Here is a 17,902-nt window from a genome sequence, read left to right as displayed (position 1 = left end):
CGTTGCTGCAGCACGCTGCCACCGTTTTGCCCACTACCCCCTTTCTCTTTTCATTGCCCAAATGTAGGAAAGGGCGCACGTGGTGAGAAGCAGCACCCAAAACAAAGCGGCGTGTGGCGCCATGGTTAGCAACTGACAAAGCAGGAATGAAGACTCGCTCGTTGCCAGCCTGGCCGACTGGCATCAAGGAAGCAGGCGGCGCTGAGCGAAGAATGACAGCGCGTTACTCGGCGCTCTGTGCTCCTTCCTTTTCTGCTGCTGTTGTCTGTGTATTGCGGCGGCGGCAGTAGCAGCGCCGACGGCGGCAGCGGCCGTGTAACGACGGGCGCGGGTGTTGTGTGCGCGCGCGCGCGCGCGCTCGTATAACTGTGCGCTATGCTAGCGGTTACGCGAGCTTGCCTTGCCTTGCGTGGCCTCTCCTCTGCTGGCGCTCCGACAACGGCGCACAACTAGGTTACCTGGCTGTATCGCACAACGCTGTCGTCTGCCGAAACAGCACCGCTGATTGTGTCGACGTTGTTGGTGACGGTGGGTGTAAGTGCGAGGGTTCGCCCGCTCGCTCGCTCGCTCGCTCGTGGTACGCGTTGGGAGCCGAGCGTCTGACCACCACCTCGCGCTTTCAGCTGCGCGCGCAGGAAAGGGTAGGGTGACGTGTCCGCCCTTTCCCAACGTTGTGGCACGCGGCTCCTGGGCTGTCAGAGCGGCAAAGCGCGCTGTGCACTCGCCGAGGCGAGTGGAGAGCACGTATTGCACAGTCGTGTGTGAGTAAGAACAGCAGGAGTTGCTGCTTCACTACGACGACTATTACTAGTGTTACTATTACGACGTCTGTACTCTCTATGTAGCTAGCTTTCGGGCATCGGAAGGCAAGACTGTCGGCCTGTTTCAACGTCTATCCAGCGTTTGTGGATGCCCAGTTTTGTCAGTCAGTTAGTCAGTCGGAAAGTGGCCGGCTGAGGCGGAATAGTAACAATAGCGAAGAGGAGTGAATAGTAAGACCACAAAATAACGAGAATTACAGCAGACTGCGACTACAGTTACAATAACGGTAATAGCAACAGCAACAACAACAACAACAACAACAACAACAACAACAACAACACGAAGCGCGAAGATCAGTCGCAACCAACAGCGCGATCTATTCGTAGAGAAATACTAAGATCGGCAACAGCGCAACGGAGTAAGTTTTCTGAACTATAAAGAGGAAATAGTGGCAAGGCAAGAGGGTGCAACGTATAGAACGATGGCGAAGCAATATACAGCTTGGCGACGGTAACTACTAACTAAATACGACAGCAGCGACAAGGAATTATCAATTGTGCCGATTGGTGTTAATTGATTTGTTAATGATAATAGTGCGGTGTTAAAAATCGGCGAGTGAAAGAGAAAACGAGCGAGAGAGAGGGGGAGAGAGGGAGAGAGAGAGAGAGTGAGCGACCGCTAGAGAGAGTGAGAGAGTGACCAAGAACGAGCCAATGTGAAAGTGTGTAAAAAAGAGGATCTGCTTTAAAATTTGGGAAAGTGAAGGAGGAAGCTAGAGTAGGAGGAAAAATTCGAAAACGTGAAACAACAACAACAACAACAACAACACAACAACAGCACAACAACAGCAACAACAACACAACAGCAACAACAATACAACAGCAACAACAAACAAACAAACAAACAAGCTTACCATCTATCGACCTTAGCAAGTATTGCACAGCAACGAGGATTACAACGAGGACGTGTACAACTGCTACACATTGAAATCGACAACTAGTGGTAAAACGAAAATTTGGACTTAGAGAAATAAAAGATCGGTCATCACCTGTAATTGCTTTTGGATGATACGACGGTTCGGCGAAATCGAAGTCAGTTGTTCTGGCGACAGCCAGTCAGCGGGGCTCAGTGCAATAGTGAACGAGTAACTTAAAGTAGCATAAAGTTCCAAATGAGCTGGCAGTAGCTCGCAAGAATTAGCCACTAATAGCCACGCAACAGCGTCAGCAAGGAGATTATCCGTGTCTTTTTGTTCATCTCCGGCTATATCGTTGTTGCATCGCTCTGCATCGGCCGCTATCGAAGTGAGTGTGGTGCGCGTTGAGGCGAGACAAGCATCAGCGACGGCAACTGGTAGGCAAGTAAGCAAGCGTCATCTCGCGACAGCGAGTAAAGCAGCGATCACTTGCCACCAGAGCACAGTCCTTAAGGCCGCTGTCAGCCTTAGCTCTAGCAGGCAAAGTCACTCCACACTCGGCAACACGTAGCCGCTGCCCCCGCGATAGTACTGCCATTTGCCAATAATCTCGGCAGCAGCAGTGGTCAGCGAACGTCAGTAATCGTAGTGACGTTGCTGGCAACGGCGATCGAACACGGTGTACTATGTAAATCGAACACCGACCGTAAGTTTGCCGGCCAGCCGTATCGCCTGACACCGCAGGAATGAAAGTCACCTATTCAATGGAAGACTAGTACGGCCGTCACCACACACGTGTTCAGTGGCAACGTCTCGGAGAATGCGGCCGATATACTCTACACTGTTCGTTCTTGTCAGCTGCTAGTTTGCAAAATAGCACGAAAATTGCTTCGAAAACGATTGCCACTGCGGGGCAGTCGCTCCGACTCAGCAACCACCGAGTCGAACAAATGTACAGCAGCAGCAGCAGCAGCAAAAATAACCAGCGCTGTGAAAAATAGAATAGGGATACTCCGTAGTTCCGAAAGCAATCAATGACAGACAAGTTAACGGACGGCCCAAGCAAGTGAAACAACAACAGCAAATGTCAGCAAGGAGGCCACCGCCGCCGCCGCCGCAGCAGCAGCCGCAGCAGCAGCAGCAGCAGCAGCAGCAGCAAACGTAACTACCACATAAAAAAAACACCCGCCGACTGTGAGAGACAAACACCCCGATACAAAGAAACATCGACGACGAATTTACAACGCCCGGACCGACAACACATATTGAGGTATTAAGTAGCTTGCGACAATGGTAACAGCATCCGGTCGACGAAAGAGAATTATCGTTTCGTAAGATCGCATTTTTCGAAACAGAATTGTCGTTCCGCATCTCCCTGCTGTGTTACCTGTTGCCACTGAGGCTGATGGTGGTGATTGGTAAGCTAGCACACCAGTGAAAAGAGGCATGAAAATCAGCCACGAGTCTATTGGGTTGAACTGTAAAATCCTTGACCATCAATCAAATCACTTACTAATTTTATTACAAGTGCTACTTTTACTATAGCAGCGTTATCGAGCGCCGCGAGCAGAGCGGATCGTGTCAAGTAAATTATTGCTACGGCTACGAATGGTACCAGCAGTATCTCGCTTCTAGCATTTCGGCCACAACGGCGTTGCGGACGTGAAAAAATCTTGCGTAACAGGTCTGCGGCAACGTTATTAATTAAGAGCAGCTTCTACGACGACGCCATCGCGGCGTCCACTGTAATCTACGACGGTTGCGGTAGCCGCTGCTGCAGAACGCACAATACCGCATTTTTTCCGCGACCTTTGGGATTTTATCCGTCAGGACGTCGATTAAGTGATTTGGACGTGCGTCTGTGCAGCGTCACGATCGTACATCTGCTGGTAGCTGATCTACTTTTTGTTAGACAGATGATCATGATCGCGACAACTTGCTATCGTTGTACAGAAGAGCCCGAATAATCGGAATAAAAGTTTAACATAGAATCGATTGAAAGCGATAATATCTGCGGCCCACAGCGATTGGGTGTTGATAAGTGTTAGGATCTCGCACAGAAAACGAGAAAGAGCCTCTACATCCCTCAAATCTTAAGAGCCCTCCCTCGGCACCTCAAGAGCAACTACAGAGTTCCTTCGCCGTGAGAAAATAAGAGTGTGTTGTGATTCGTGATTGGTTCGTGTTGTCCACCAAGTTAATCTATAATTTCGTGGGAGTTATTGCGTAAGTTTGTTAGAAGCGTCGTGCCTGCATGAAGCCTTGAAAACGTCGAGTGTCTCTCCCTTTCAGCCTATCAGGATCGGCAGCATTTCTGCAAAATAGCATACATATTCAGCGGACGCTTACTTTCTATGAATTGTTTTTCATAAAGAAAAAACAAAAACAAAAAAAATTTTGTATGTGAACCGAAGGATTTGATTTTGGGGGAAAAAATCACGGATTTGCAGTGAAAATCACACAGTGCGGTGCAACGGACTATTCCAGTGCATAGTAAATTTTTTCTGTTACAATTTCCTGCGACAACGCTGGGAAGTGCCGGAAAACTATCTCAACCCGACGGGTACGGAATACGCCATGAGCTTGAGCATCCAATGGTTATTGGAGGCGGCCGAGTACCTGGACCGCCGGGAGAGAGGTAAGTTTTCGTCGAACCGACCTCCTACCCATTGCGCTATTGCAATGACACTAGAAAACAACCGTACTGATTAATGGGAGATTTATCTAATTCAAAGCTTCATCCCAAAATTAAGTTGTATCGAAAAAAACATGAGGTCCCAGGTTTAAGGACTTCATTGGCTAGTAGTACCGAGACGTCACGCTTAGAACCCTCCATTCAGTGAAATGAAATTGCGAAGCGAAAACCATTTTTTGTGGCGTTTTCTGTTAAAAACTAATATGCACGTGTGACGATGGGGGTAAATTTATAAATACTTAATTTGAGTCACTGAGCAAAAAGTTGTTAGTTTACAAGATTCGGATATAGACCGATGCTAAATTTGACATTGGCTTTTTGATGAGAACACCCCCCGTTTCGATAAGCCAAACTCTAAAAATGGGCTAAGTTTGACGGGTCGAAGAGGTTCAAGTACGCGACCGATATGTTTTCCAAGGAAATTTCATTGCGTAATGATGATAAAACTCTCTACGTATCGACGCACTCTTGAGCACTCTCATGCATAAGAGATTTGTTCATTTTTATATTGAAAAGGTTTCTCTACATTCAAATCAAACTTAAGTTTCTATTTTATACACAAATATGACATTTTTTTAGGGATGAGCGCGTCTGAATGTTGGGTTTTTTTTTCAAATGAATTTCAAATATGGCTGACATCTATCTAATCTGTTTGCTCGTTGTTAATAGTTCACATTGCATAATGTAGCGGTGATGATTTTGTTTTATTTGTTTTTAATCCTCGATATTTTTTACTTTAATAAATAGTTCCATTAGAAAACGAATTTTGATGTTTCCATTTGGGTGATCTTTTTCGTTCGCTGCTTGAATTTGAGATCGAAAAGAAGTTGCTAGCGTTGCGATGGTGATAGTAATTAACGGTAAAAAATTATGACATTTTTCGTGTCGAGCGTCGTGCTGCGTCTCAAACGACGGCCGTTTGGGAGAAATCTTAGATTTGCCCAGGAAATTAACCCGTAGGAAATAAATACAGTGTGAATGATTTAAGATTGCTATGCGATGTGTACAAGCGTACGGGTTGCGTGTCGTGATTTCTATAAGTTTGTACTAAAAGAGAATCTAGAAACGATTTTTATTTTAGCCGTTAACAAATTCAGAACACCGTCGATTAAAGTGACGTCAAATCCTGATACATAGGGAGCTAATCTGTGGCTGCAACCTACTTCGACGATACGAGTCAAGTATAAATCGAATCATGTTGCCGTGGTATGGAAATCTAGGTTGCGTAAAGGGTCGCACCTCTTTGCGGTACTTGCGATTGAAGAAAAAGGTCGCAATAGACAATTTTTGTGCAGAAGCTATGTTTCGCTTCCGATTCCCACATATTGGCCACGTACCATACAACTTCTACATAAACGCCAAATCGAAACATGAAAGAAATGAAAACTCTCATGACTCATTTAGCATCAGCTTCACTTGAGAAAAAGGACACGCGTCTTTGCACAGCTCTCTAATCTCAGTGTCTGTCAATTCGACGCTATCAGCACAATAGGAAGTACGTCATTTTAATTCTATCGATATCTGTAATATCCGATTTCCGATGACAGTACATGATGTGTTTGTTAGAACCGTTTTTCAATCAAAGACCTGGGCATCAAACCCCAACATGTACACCCAAGCACCGTAATGAGCTGACAGTTCTTACCAACAAGTGTGTTCGATGTTCCTTGCCTCTGGAAATCACTTCTATCATCCGTAGCCCACCACACATCAGATCCATCAAACTATTATGACGAATGTAGAAGCGTCTTGCACAAAAAACTCGATGGGGAGCAAGCGAGTGAGTGAATGAGTGAGTGAGCGAACGAGCTCATCATCGGGACATCTGCCCTTTCGGTATAAGCGCAGTTGAACTAGGCGAATCTCTCAATGAGTGAACATGTGCGTTAGCGTGTCTACGGTTTCCCGTGCCATTCCCGAGAGCAAAAGGCGTTTCCTTTTTGCCCCCTTACTGCTATTTACACCGATATGCAGTGTGAGCGAGCAGACGATGGGGAAAAAAACATGGAATATTGAACCGATCGCTAATGTGTTAAGATGACTACAGGCATCGACCAATCGATGGTACGGTCAATTAGGAAACAGGCGGAGGGTCTCAGGGCCGAAGGGGCAGACAGAGTAACTCGGCAAACAGTGAGTTCTATAATCTGTAGTGAATATGAAGGAGCCGACTGAATGACTCACGGCCGCCGGACAATCACCTTCGTGCCATCACCAAAACCTCGTCTGATACCTCAGACCAAAAAGCAGGTCCAAGGGATGGCATCGAAAGGCAGCGAACGGACACTTAGATACTGGAGATTTTCTACTCGTATGTGGCGGTGATCAACAGCAAGTCCCAAGATGCTGATGAGCTTGGCAGAAAGCACGTTGTATTTAGCACGATCGAAGGATACAGGCAGCAGGAATAGGGCACTTCACAGGGGGCAACAAAGTATCGTATTCAATTACCGCTAGTAGAAGCGACACATCTTTGCCTAGGCGAAGTCGAGTGCTCTAAGTAACATCTGCGCGTACATATGTTATTACTTCTGTTATATGAAATCATTGCATCTTTTATGTTTGAAATTCAGTTAACTACATGGTTGCCCTTATGAAGTGTTAATTATTAACGGTTCCTAAGTACTTCCTAATTCACTGTGGATGATTAAACTGCGAAGATTTTTTTCAAAATCAATATCTCAGCTTGACAGACGATAATATGATAGAAGCTGGACGCAAAATTTAGAAGCTAGCCCAGATATATATATATATATATAACAGCTGCGATTCACAAAGCACTATCAAGGTCATTCAGTAAAAAAAGATGTATATATATATAAAAAAAGTATATTTTTTTTATCAGAATTTCGTTAGTGGTTAACTGCGCTCGCTTAAAATCCTTGGTCATGGTGCCTGTTCCATTTATTACTTAGAGCGGGATTTGTTTGTTATTTACTTTTTAGGGAGAAAAGCTGTCGCAAATTCTAAGTTAGACAGATTTCCTATAATAGCCTAGTATATATCTATAAGTTTAAGGAAAGGATACATTAATTAAAGATAATGTTTGATTGTAAATATAATGGAATAACCTGTCGAACTTTCACATGAGCGCTGTTAATGTATATATAGCCGATTGCTCATTTGCTGTCTCGTGAGCACTTTTTTTTTTTATATATTCGTAAAACGTCAATAGTTTTATTGATGAATCCGTTTACTGACCGTATATATGGTGTTACTTTGACCAATCCGACTCGTTAACATTGTATACAACCTAACTAAAATTAAAAATCTATCTGATTGTCATTGTTCCGTCATGCTACACTGCTCTCCCATAGAAACGTTCCTGTGAACCTGATATATTAGTGTACCCTTCCAATTTCTAAGAAGCAGTATGGAGAAGGAGAAACTACCTCTTTGAAAAAATCAATCAATCGCTAAAATCAGGGCAGATACACTACTGGACCTTAAAAAGGCCTGATCAAAGAAACAATCTTTCGTTCACTATTTGCTATCGCACAGACACAAACGGGACGTAATTTATAGAATTATTTTTGCTGGAAGTATTTGAATATCTGGATGTAGCTCTGCGAGAACCTACCGTACGATTGAATTATTTTGATATCATGTTCAACCACTTGTCGTGACACATATATTACTTATTTCATATGCTTTGATGTTTGTGTCCGTTTCTTGACTGAAATGACCTGATTTTTATACCCTTTTTGTTTTTTAACTAACTACGCTAACGTTTACATCTGGTGATATACGGGTTACCGGATACAAATGGCCACCTGTCTCATATGCAGCGCAAAATTCCTGCCAAGCATCTGGTACCGTTTCTCTTTCTTTTCTTTTTCGAGCTGTAACATTTTCGCCTAACTAAGTTCTGGCTTCTAGGCAAAAAGGACAAATCCGTTCGGTTCAGCGTCTACTCAACTGTAATTTACCATTGTCAATCCTCTTTGATAACAACAGCCTCTTACTGTAATCATCTGCACATATCGTCCTTATACTTCTAGTGCGTAATATTGTGGAGATATGAAAAGGCCGGCCAGGCCGACAACCCCTTTCGACCTGCTTTGCCACGATGGTACATATCACTAATTGATTTTCTCGTTGCCGTTGTTGTTTCTTAGTTAGTCTTGCCCGAGCTGTTGCGCCAGCATAGAATGGTTACAAGTGATTGAGCCTGTGAGCAGCTGGGCGCGCTATACCTACTCACGAGGGAGTAAGCTGCTTTTTCAGCTCGTAGCCGCGGTTCCCTCCGCTTCGCGCGTTCTCCTTCCGTCGACGGTCTGTGCTTCTGGACAGAAGTTACTACTGGCCAGGGAGCCGCAGGACTATAGTTCCGTACCATTATATATAGCAGCAGCTCAAGTAACAAATAGACTGCATGCTGACTGACTGACTGACTGCTTTTGACTTCACGGCCGACTTTGCGCCGGTGGTTACCTGTCGCCGCCTGTGATCACTTCGTATAGTGCAGATTGCCAGTAGTTTACACAAGGCTAGTAAATAATAGTACGATATGTATACACGACATCCGTACTGCGTTAAGCTCAACAACAAGGTATTCCAGATTGTTCGGCTAGTTTTACGTACAACTTTTCGGCCTAGGTGCGTCCATGTATGGTGCAACTTGCGACACCCGTAAATGCTGCATACCTATCAGTAAATAAAATGGGCTGTAATGTATTGTAGTTGTACTCGTCGTGTACTTGTAACGTTATCGTACAGCCAGCGTAGCCGACTGAGTATGGATCATTCCAAGTGAGTGGGCTGTAGAGGAAGAAGAAGCAACAGTGGTGTCAGCGTCAGAAGAAGGGTGTAGCCTGAAGCACATGATGACAACAAAAGAACGAAGATGGCAATGACGTTTGACGACGAAAACTTGTTTTACTCTAGTCTCGTCTGGCGTGGTCCGCTGGCCACAGTCAGGACATGGCTGTTTAGTAGACGCTGATAGCGAAAGATGTTAGCTATAACATTGATATTCATTTGAGCCTTTATGGACTCTAGGATCCGGCCTCTGAGCGATGCCAGCCTGTTCCTGTTGTTGCTAATGCTGCTGCTAGTGTATGCCTTTGCCGGTCTTTCCATATATAATATTTAGCCTTATAGATAGAGCTGAGCGCATCATCAGTTATGAAGCCGTATAATAATCATCATAACATTATTTTCGCACATACACACTGATCTATCCAATAGAGTCACAGACTCATATACGGCATAACACCGTAAGCACATCACCTCCCTTAATGGTAGCGACAATAGCGTTGATACAGTCCTTAAACGAGCGAATGAGCCTACTAATCGTGCCTTCAACGGAGGTAGCAGCGAAAATGGCTTGCCTAGTAGGAGCTCCCGTTTTAGCCCGACCGAGCTCTGAGAGCTTCAATCAACGACCGGCTGGCTATTTGACAACGCCATGTAGACTTCTACAGCAAGCAATGCTCTACGGGTATGCAGATATTTATCTGCATACAGAGCGACACTTTATGTTCGTCGACAGAGGGATGACGCACGCTAGTTCTAGATGCTCGTAAAATGCTCTGTACAGTAAATAGCAAAAGTGTGTTAATTTGGGAGAAATAAGAAGACAAAAAAACAATCTTTTAGCTGTGTATACATGAATGAGTATGCTTCGAGATGCGGCAGAGGCTGGACATGGTGTACGAACTTGTGGTCTATAGACATAATGGAGCCAGGTGAAAAAAAGAGGTTAGGGGATTTTAGGCAAAAGATAGACACTGGGCAAATGGCTGGTAGAAAGTTTTCCACTATCATGTCTGGACAAATATTCGTTTAGTTTAGATGGCAAGCTGTCGGCTACCAGTCGTCCATTTCTAAAGCTGCTGTCTGTCCAGAGGCGCTGGCTGGTCTTGTCTGTGCGTCTGCTAAGACAAGACAGTGCTGAATTCATACGCTGTTTCTAATGCTGGAAATTCATAATGATGGAAAGGTATCAAAAAAACCGACGATGAAGCTCGGCAAATAATAAAAAAAAGTTTGATGCAGCCAGCAACATTTAGCTAATAAACAGTTTCTTGACGGGAAGCGTGTGCTTGGCAAGAGCTCTATGTAAGGGACAGCCCGTGCTGATGCTGCGTTTTTTCGGTAGCAGATAGTTGCGTGCTGGGTCGCTCGGCAAGACTGGCTGGGACGCCTTTGTTGTGGGACCATCTTCATTCAATTGGTCTGCTGTTCCAATATACACTGAAATGGCCGAACGGTTAAGCATAAACATCTATAGACCATATAGACTCGTAATTGTCTATCGAGATGTGTAATTCGTAAGGAATATTCGTCGCCGCCGTAGCCAGCTTATGGCTGTTACCGAGCGAGCGACCACCGCTTCCTTTCCACAGAAGCAAAACAACGGCACACACAACGACTGGAAACAGTAGAGAAAGCAAGCCTGTGCTAACACCTCAAAATGCGACAGCAATTTCTCATCTCTGCCTAGTTAGTAGGACGTTTAGTTATTGCAATCAGGTTCTCTCTGTCCCTCTCATCCTTCCATCTATTCTTCGTCTTCATTTGTCTTCGCCCTCTCGTTGTCCGTAAGTCGACAGGAAGGTTGTTGCCCTTACTTGTACCACTCGTTGTCATCGGCGCGCCGTGATAGCGGTAACAGCAGCCGTTATACCGGTCGCTGTTCTCTCTCCCGTTTTCGCCAACCGTGTGTCTACAACAGCTTTTTCTTCCTGTTTCTCGATGAGTTGTTGCTGCGACGGTGGCCGTAACAGCGGTGGTTGTGTGATGTCTGTTCTTTCGCAGACTTCTAGTTACAATGAAACTGGCCAGAATAGGGATGGGACGAAAATATTACAGATAGAAAGAAACAAGTCACCAGTAGAACTAACTGCCATAACTATAGCGTAGCGGTGCCAGCGGCGGCGACAATTTCGGCGATACTCCTAGTCACAGCACATACCCTGATCCAGTGGTAGCGTCAGTTGTACTAGCAGTAATGTCTATCGAAGGCAATTACGTTAATATTAGCAGCGACACAATCGCGTCTTATAATAGCATTCCCAGCATCGATACGCCGTGTCACGGTGGATACCTTTGCACATGTTATTTTATATGCTGTGATGTATTATATGCTGTGTATGTATGATATATCGCAAAACGGAGACGTCAATATCGACTGCACTCAAGCGGCACTCGCTCAATCAGCATCTGCGCCAGTGGGCAGAAGATCGTATGCACCGCGAACCGTCGTCGTCCAGCAGGACTCACAATGACAGTTCTCGCGCAGAGAGCAATTACACGCAAACACAAATAAACGGAACAGCAGATAACAACAACAGGGGAACAAACGTCGGTCCTTCAGACTGATGGTCAGCGGTCGATGGGCCAACTAATCGGTCATCCAGGCAGTCACTGACGGAAAATGTGAACATGCTCTCTACTCAACATATGCCTATATACTTTATATATGGCAATATCTTATTTCGTGCCAACTATCTCTAGTCCACGTTCTCAGCGTTAGAGTATGTCCGCATACAGCAGCAGTCATTGGCCATCGAGCTGTGATCGCTCCCCAAACCCCCTCCTTTTAACTGCATATATAGGTCTATGGCATATGTAAACGCCGCCGCCGCCGCCGCCGCCGTCGCCGTCGTTGTTCGATGGCCGGCGCAGTGTAAGCTCGACTCGGTGACTACGATGGCGCTGACGTTGACCAAAACGACGAGGACTTTCCGTGCTGTTGTGGGCAGTTGCCAGTTAACGCTAGTTGCGTTATTGCTGGTTGCTGCAATGGTCTTGTTGGCAATAGCAGGCGGGATTATTGGGCCTACACGGAGATAATGCTTGCTCGGTGGGTCTGTCGGCCAAACGAAAAAACGATTGTAAGAGATGCTGCCACTTTTAACGGATGGCGTCCCTTCTAACAAGTCAGGACAACAAACTGAACGTGTATGCCGCAACACCTGAATGCCTGAATGTCGAGATGAGAACGCCAAAGTGAAGGAAGACATGTTGGCTTATATTCACTCTGCTCTTGCATTCTAACGAATGTATAGTTACAAATACTAAGGTTCAATAGATCACGTCAAGGGGTTTGGTGGCCGGGGACGAAAGGTAATTTTTCGTTTGTTGACTTTATGAGCTTCCATTGACCATACTAATAAAAACCGTTGGTAAGCAACACTTTCTCGGCGAAACGTTTTGCCCCTTTGCGGACAGTAGTGATCGGTGAGTCTGTTTGGTGCTCTAGTGTTGACATCGACACGAAATCCGTTGAAGTATACAACGCTCGACTGGTAGTATTTTAGCATACCCCGCAGGTGCATAGAGTATCCACAACATGTGAAGAAAATATTTCTAATTGATTTATATAACTATTATACCGGTCTTGGCTCAGTGTAAATAACACTGGCCCGCGGTACAGTTGTATCTATTCGAAAAAAAAAATACTCCCGTTTTTATACTAGTTGGATTTCTTCAAGTGTTCGCCTGCTTATCTATCGGTGTTTAGTTAAGCTGATTAGCTAACTGACATTTGTGGTGGACGATATTCTATCAGTGCGGAATAATGCAACAAAGGTCTTTTCTTACTGCTTCGTATTTTTCCTGGCAAGTGACAGCACAGAATTACGTTTCGTTAGCTGGTGGCAATGGTCGATTGTTTCTGTATTGTGCCTTGAGGAACCGATCGAACAACAGATCCTGTCGAATGGGAACTAGACCAAACTGATAATATTTCAAAAGGATTTATTTACAATTATTTGGGATAGTTCCGGGTGCTGACAGTGCGGCTCGGCCGAACGCGGATTGCTGCTTTGCCACTAGAGAGATCGCGGGTCGCTGCTACAATTTGTTTGTATAACGTAGTTTTTTTTTTATTGAGTTCTACCAACTACGCAGCTTGCAATGTGTTGCTAACACGAATCTCATTGCAGTGGCAACATTTTTCTCTCTTTTTGTGGTACGCTGCTTTCTGGGCGTCACGAGGTGTGTGCTTACCTAGGTAAACTTATCAGTTTACCAGGCTGGCGATTCGTCCGATAGATCGATTGAAATCGGTTCATACTGGAAAGGGCCAGCCGTTTAGATAATAGTTTAGATAGATAGATATTATTTATTCTGTGAACTTTCGCAAGACTGTCTGTTCGTTCACTTTTTCTCTTTCCATACATCTATTACACGTTGAATCATCTCATCTTTGAAATTCCGTCATATCCGTCTACGCCTACAGCTTGTGTCCTTAATTGTAGAAGTTTTTATAAATTTTCTAATTCGACCGAATTATTTAGAGTTAAGCGAACTCGAATTTTTATGTTGAACTTTTACGCCTATGAATGATGTATGGCCAGCCAATGATGTCAAGCTTGTTATGCGGGAATATGGTCTGTAGTCTAGTTCCCACTAGGGTAGGGTAAAATATGGTTGATGACCTGACTGGTCCGCGTACGTAATGTCAGGAAGACTTCAGCAGCTCTTTTGCTGTCAAGTCCATGGTTTATTCGAAGATCATGTTCGAATTTAGGCGCGTTTAATCTAATGGCGCTGTGGGTTGGTCACAAACTTTTGAAAAATAACGCGGGATGGGAACGGTCTAATTTTCTAGTGGCAGTGCTGAAGCTCAGCGCAGCAATCGAAGCCCCACTTGTTACGCTCGTTGTTCCGTCACTTCAGCCGTTCTCCTTGTACGCTGGATTAACAGTCGTAGTCAAGAGCCGAAGCAACATGCGCTATATGTCGAGTGCTAATATTAAAAGCTAGAAAAAAGAACGCCATGTTTGATGCCAGTGATTTTTGAAACGCGATTGGAGAGGTCAAGCTGCTCGTTCTACTATGTTAGTGAATCGTTGACATGACTGAATAGCTTGTCAAGTATGTGTTCATTATTCTACGCATGTTTACACTACGTGTAAATAATAGCGCATAGGCAGAGCTAGTCCGGTTGACCAACTGAATTTGAATATCTTGCCACAGGCCACATATAACGATGGCGATGTAGCATGTCATCGGTCTCGGTACCGGCAGAAACCATTGACAGCTCCGAGGCCTTGATACCTATCTGCTAAATACTACGTATATCTAACCTAACACGACTCAGAATTTTACAGTTCGGGGATCGTTCAACTATCCTCACCTTCACTCAAGCCATTTATAGCCACATGATATTATTGTTGCCTGCATCGTAGTATTTTATCGCTATTTTAGTCGCCAATTTATAACGCGTATGCCCTTCCGAACGCATATGAAAGGCAGACTCAAACTGCGAACACTCTTATATTACACTTCTGTTCTTTCTACAAGTTCAATTCAAATATTGCCTCCAGTTGCCAAGCTTCTTGTGGGGAGTTCGTTGCCGGCAAAACACTACTGTCTGGAGATGTCAAACGGCACGCTGTCATCCAACGGGGACAGACGGGACGTAGAAACTCTAAATAAGTGAGGCCACCGAGTCTTCGCTGTCAACTGTACGTGAACGGTGGTTTATGCAAGCGTTCGTTTCAGTGTGTGTTTATCCTCTGTACAGTTTGTAATGCGTGTGCGTTTGTGTCCGTGAACCTGTATGAGCGCTTGATATGTGGGTAACAGGTAACGTTCGCAGTCGTGATTGGCAAATGGGCAGTCGTCCAAGGTGACTACAGAGTTGTGTGGCGTGCGTGTTCTCGTCGTTGCCCTCTCGCCTTTTTTCTCTCATTCCATCCTCTCCTAAACGCTCTGTGGGTATCGTTTGCGTTGGCTTGACTAGGACTGTCCCTGAGACGGCAGGCAGGAACGATAGAGATGCAATCGTAAAACAGGCCATCTAACTGTACACGCTAACCGCGGCGGCAGCGTTCTCGGTGTGACAAACAGACACTGAGACGGCTGCCAAACAGATAGACTATAGTAGCAGCAGCAACGGCAGCTTCAACATCAGCAACGAGAGTTTCCACGATGGCTACAGACACGGAACGCGTTCCCAGCGCGAGCTAATAGTGGTCAATAGGCTCCCTCCGTGTCTCGGTCTTTTTCTGTATGCCTCGAGGAGAGCAGGAGAGACGCATCGGACGCCTGGCTGCCACATTAGGGCGCAAATAACGGTAAATAGACCGTATCCGCACGGACGCTGCCGGCGACAACGATAAAAGTGACCCCAATTATAGATCGACTGATAGATCAGCGAGGGTAGGGCGATAGAAACAATGATATGAGTAGAGCCCACAAGGCAACGCTGGCGGGCACAGCAAGTCGAGCTGGCGGCAGATAGCGTATATGAGCTGTAACCGCGAGAATGAAGTAAACTTGAACCTGAAGGGAGAAAAGGGGTCGACGACTAGTAGAAGGGGAAGCGAAACGTTCCAGCAGAATAATTCCAACCCCACTTTAGCTGCATCTCAGGCAGATGTGCCCGCATGCCTCTCTGGAAAGGCATCGTAGTGCCAGGCAACGGTGGCGTCAGTAGTGACATTGATAGGATGATCTGTTTGGCCTGTGTGTTACCATTAGGACGCACCGGCTGAACAGAGCTGCACAGGATTGAATTGGAGGTGATCCGCAAATACGTAGGACAAAAGTTAACAACGAGACTGACTATAATAGTCACCACAGCAGCGGCGGCAGTAGCAACAACAACAATAACTACACACCGGACTAAACAACCTTAACTTTTCGCGAAGACACAGAGAGATACAGGCCGCGTTTACACATTGATGAAGCCGTCATTGCGTGCTATTGCATTAAGTTAGTTGTAACAGTTGATCTAGTAATGATATAGTGTAGCAATGGCGGTACGGGCTTTCGAGTGATCGCAGCCGGAATTGCGCAACAATTGAGAGCCCATTAGAGGGTAGGACAAAGGAAAATTGTGCAGTGGTCGCAACGGCAGCAGTAGCAAACCGTCGTCGGCCCCTAGCTAAGCAGCCGATGAGAAGAACGATCGGAATTGGCTCATCTGCTGACGAGGTTAGACGATGCAAAGCAAAAAGCTAGGCAACACCCTATGGTAAAGGGCGGAAGAGCGGCCAGTGGATGTAGGAACAACAGGAGCAACAGCGTTAATATCAGCGGAAGCGGCGGTTCGGGTTTGACTGCCGCTGTCGCGGACTGACGCCACGCTGGTCACAATGCTGATGGACGGCATGCGTTCAATAGCTAGCCAACTATAGAGAATGAATGGGCATATAGAGACGGACGGCTACAGCGGCGGTAGTGGCAGTAGTAATCTACGACAGAGAGCGAACGCTATGGAGTCGTAGTAGCAGCAGCAGCAGCAGCAACGACATCGGAATCGGCAATGGCGGCGGCAGCCATGACAGCATCATTGGAAAAGATATGTGGGGATGTTAAAGAGCCCGATAACTGATTAGCGACATTGTCACACCGTTATATTCGCGCAGATACAGCGCCCCCGAGCACAGAAAGATAGAGACCACAACAACAGCGGTAGTAGTGCTGACTCTTATGAGAGGTGACAGTTACGCTGATCACGTTGATCATGATGACGATAACCGCCAGACGACAAAAAGGATAATAGCAATTAGCTGCCGCTGCTGCTGCAACCCAGTGGGGCGTTTGTATGCCGCCAAATAGACAACTTGGGGTCACAGTCGAGTGCTATGAACAAAAATCACAGAGTTACAAAGACATATACAAGGAAAATTGCAGAGATTGTCCTACTGTAGCAAAGCAGCGCCTCGCTGAGCACAGATAATTCTAGAGGTTTTTGGAAAGCCTCCAATGAGAATAACTATCTACCTAAATTAGCCTGGCTATTTACAAGAGAGACGGCTGTATGAGGGGCAGGATGGGACGCGATCAACGAAAGAAATAACACAATGCACGAAATCTTGAGTCAAATTCGTTGTTTAGTAGTACCTGTGGCTTTTGGTTAGTTATCACGGTGGTGCGTATATAATATTCACGCCGTGATTTTCGTACCTGCGTCGCATCATTCATCATTCTATTAATACCGATACAACAGTGTCAGTTCGTTAGTTTCTGGTCTAACTCCTGTTCGTGTTTGTTTGCAGAAGCTGAGCATGGCTATGCCGTGTCAGTCGCGTCGAGCGGCGTACGAGCGGGTGCAGATCGAGGCGGCGGTGGCATTGCTGGCGGCGGCGGGCTCGTGACTCTGTGCGCGCCTTCCTCCGTTGCGACCACCACAGGCACGCCGGTTTCTTCCGTGGTGACTCACACCCACTCAAGCCACCCTGGCTCTCACGCACCGATTGCCAGCGTTGCCGTCGTATCTGGACGCGCTTTATCCCCGGTGAGCCATAGCGGCCACCCCGGCTCCCTTGAGCTAGGAAGTCCTGTTGCCGCCCTGTCCGTCTTGCCAATCAAGAACCACACGGAATCTGTTCAAGCTGTTCCGCACCGCGTCAGCAGAAGGGCACGAGCTAAGAAGCCTCTTGGAAACAGGTAAATATGTCGATATGTCTAAAAACTCATATATGAGCTATTTTCCAAGTAAGGAGAAAACGGCTGTGTTTGACTTATCACCGATCGAAAGCTGATAAAATATAAAGATAGAAACAGACAAAAGAGCAAAACAATGGCAATAATAATTCTGATTACTTAGAGAGAGTCAAATGAAT

General features: G+C 45.8%; 1 protein-coding gene across 9 annotated transcripts in view; it reads left to right on the top strand.

Annotated features, from left to right (window-relative positions):
• Positions 1–17,902, top strand: part of LOC111264448 (uncharacterized) — a 257,234-nt gene that overhangs the window by 5,966 nt on the left and 233,366 nt on the right. For 7 of the 9 annotated variants that reach the window (XR_002682869.2, XR_015312695.1, XR_015312694.1 and 4 more), the window contains exons 1-2: positions 679–4,316; positions 17,336–17,726. Coding sequence is in view for 6 of the 9 variants with exons in the window: in XM_086970084.1 (XP_086826210.1) it covers positions 4,256–4,316; positions 17,336–17,726 (452 nt within the window). In the remaining 3 variants the exon portion in view is untranslated. Of the gene's footprint in view, positions 1–676; positions 4,317–17,335; positions 17,727–17,902 lie in introns of those variants that run through there. The other 2 variants (XM_022840367.2, XM_022840370.2) reach the window with 2 other exon arrangements.

The sequence above is a fragment of the Varroa jacobsoni genome, unplaced genomic scaffold, assembly GCF_002532875.2.
Source record: "Varroa jacobsoni isolate VJ856 unplaced genomic scaffold, vjacob_1.0 scaffold_859, whole genome shotgun sequence".
Classification (NCBI taxonomy): Eukaryota; Metazoa; Arthropoda; class Arachnida; order Mesostigmata; family Varroidae; genus Varroa; species Varroa jacobsoni.
The sequence above is the reverse complement of the archived record's forward strand: the minus strand, read 5'-3'. Positions and strand labels throughout refer to the sequence as shown.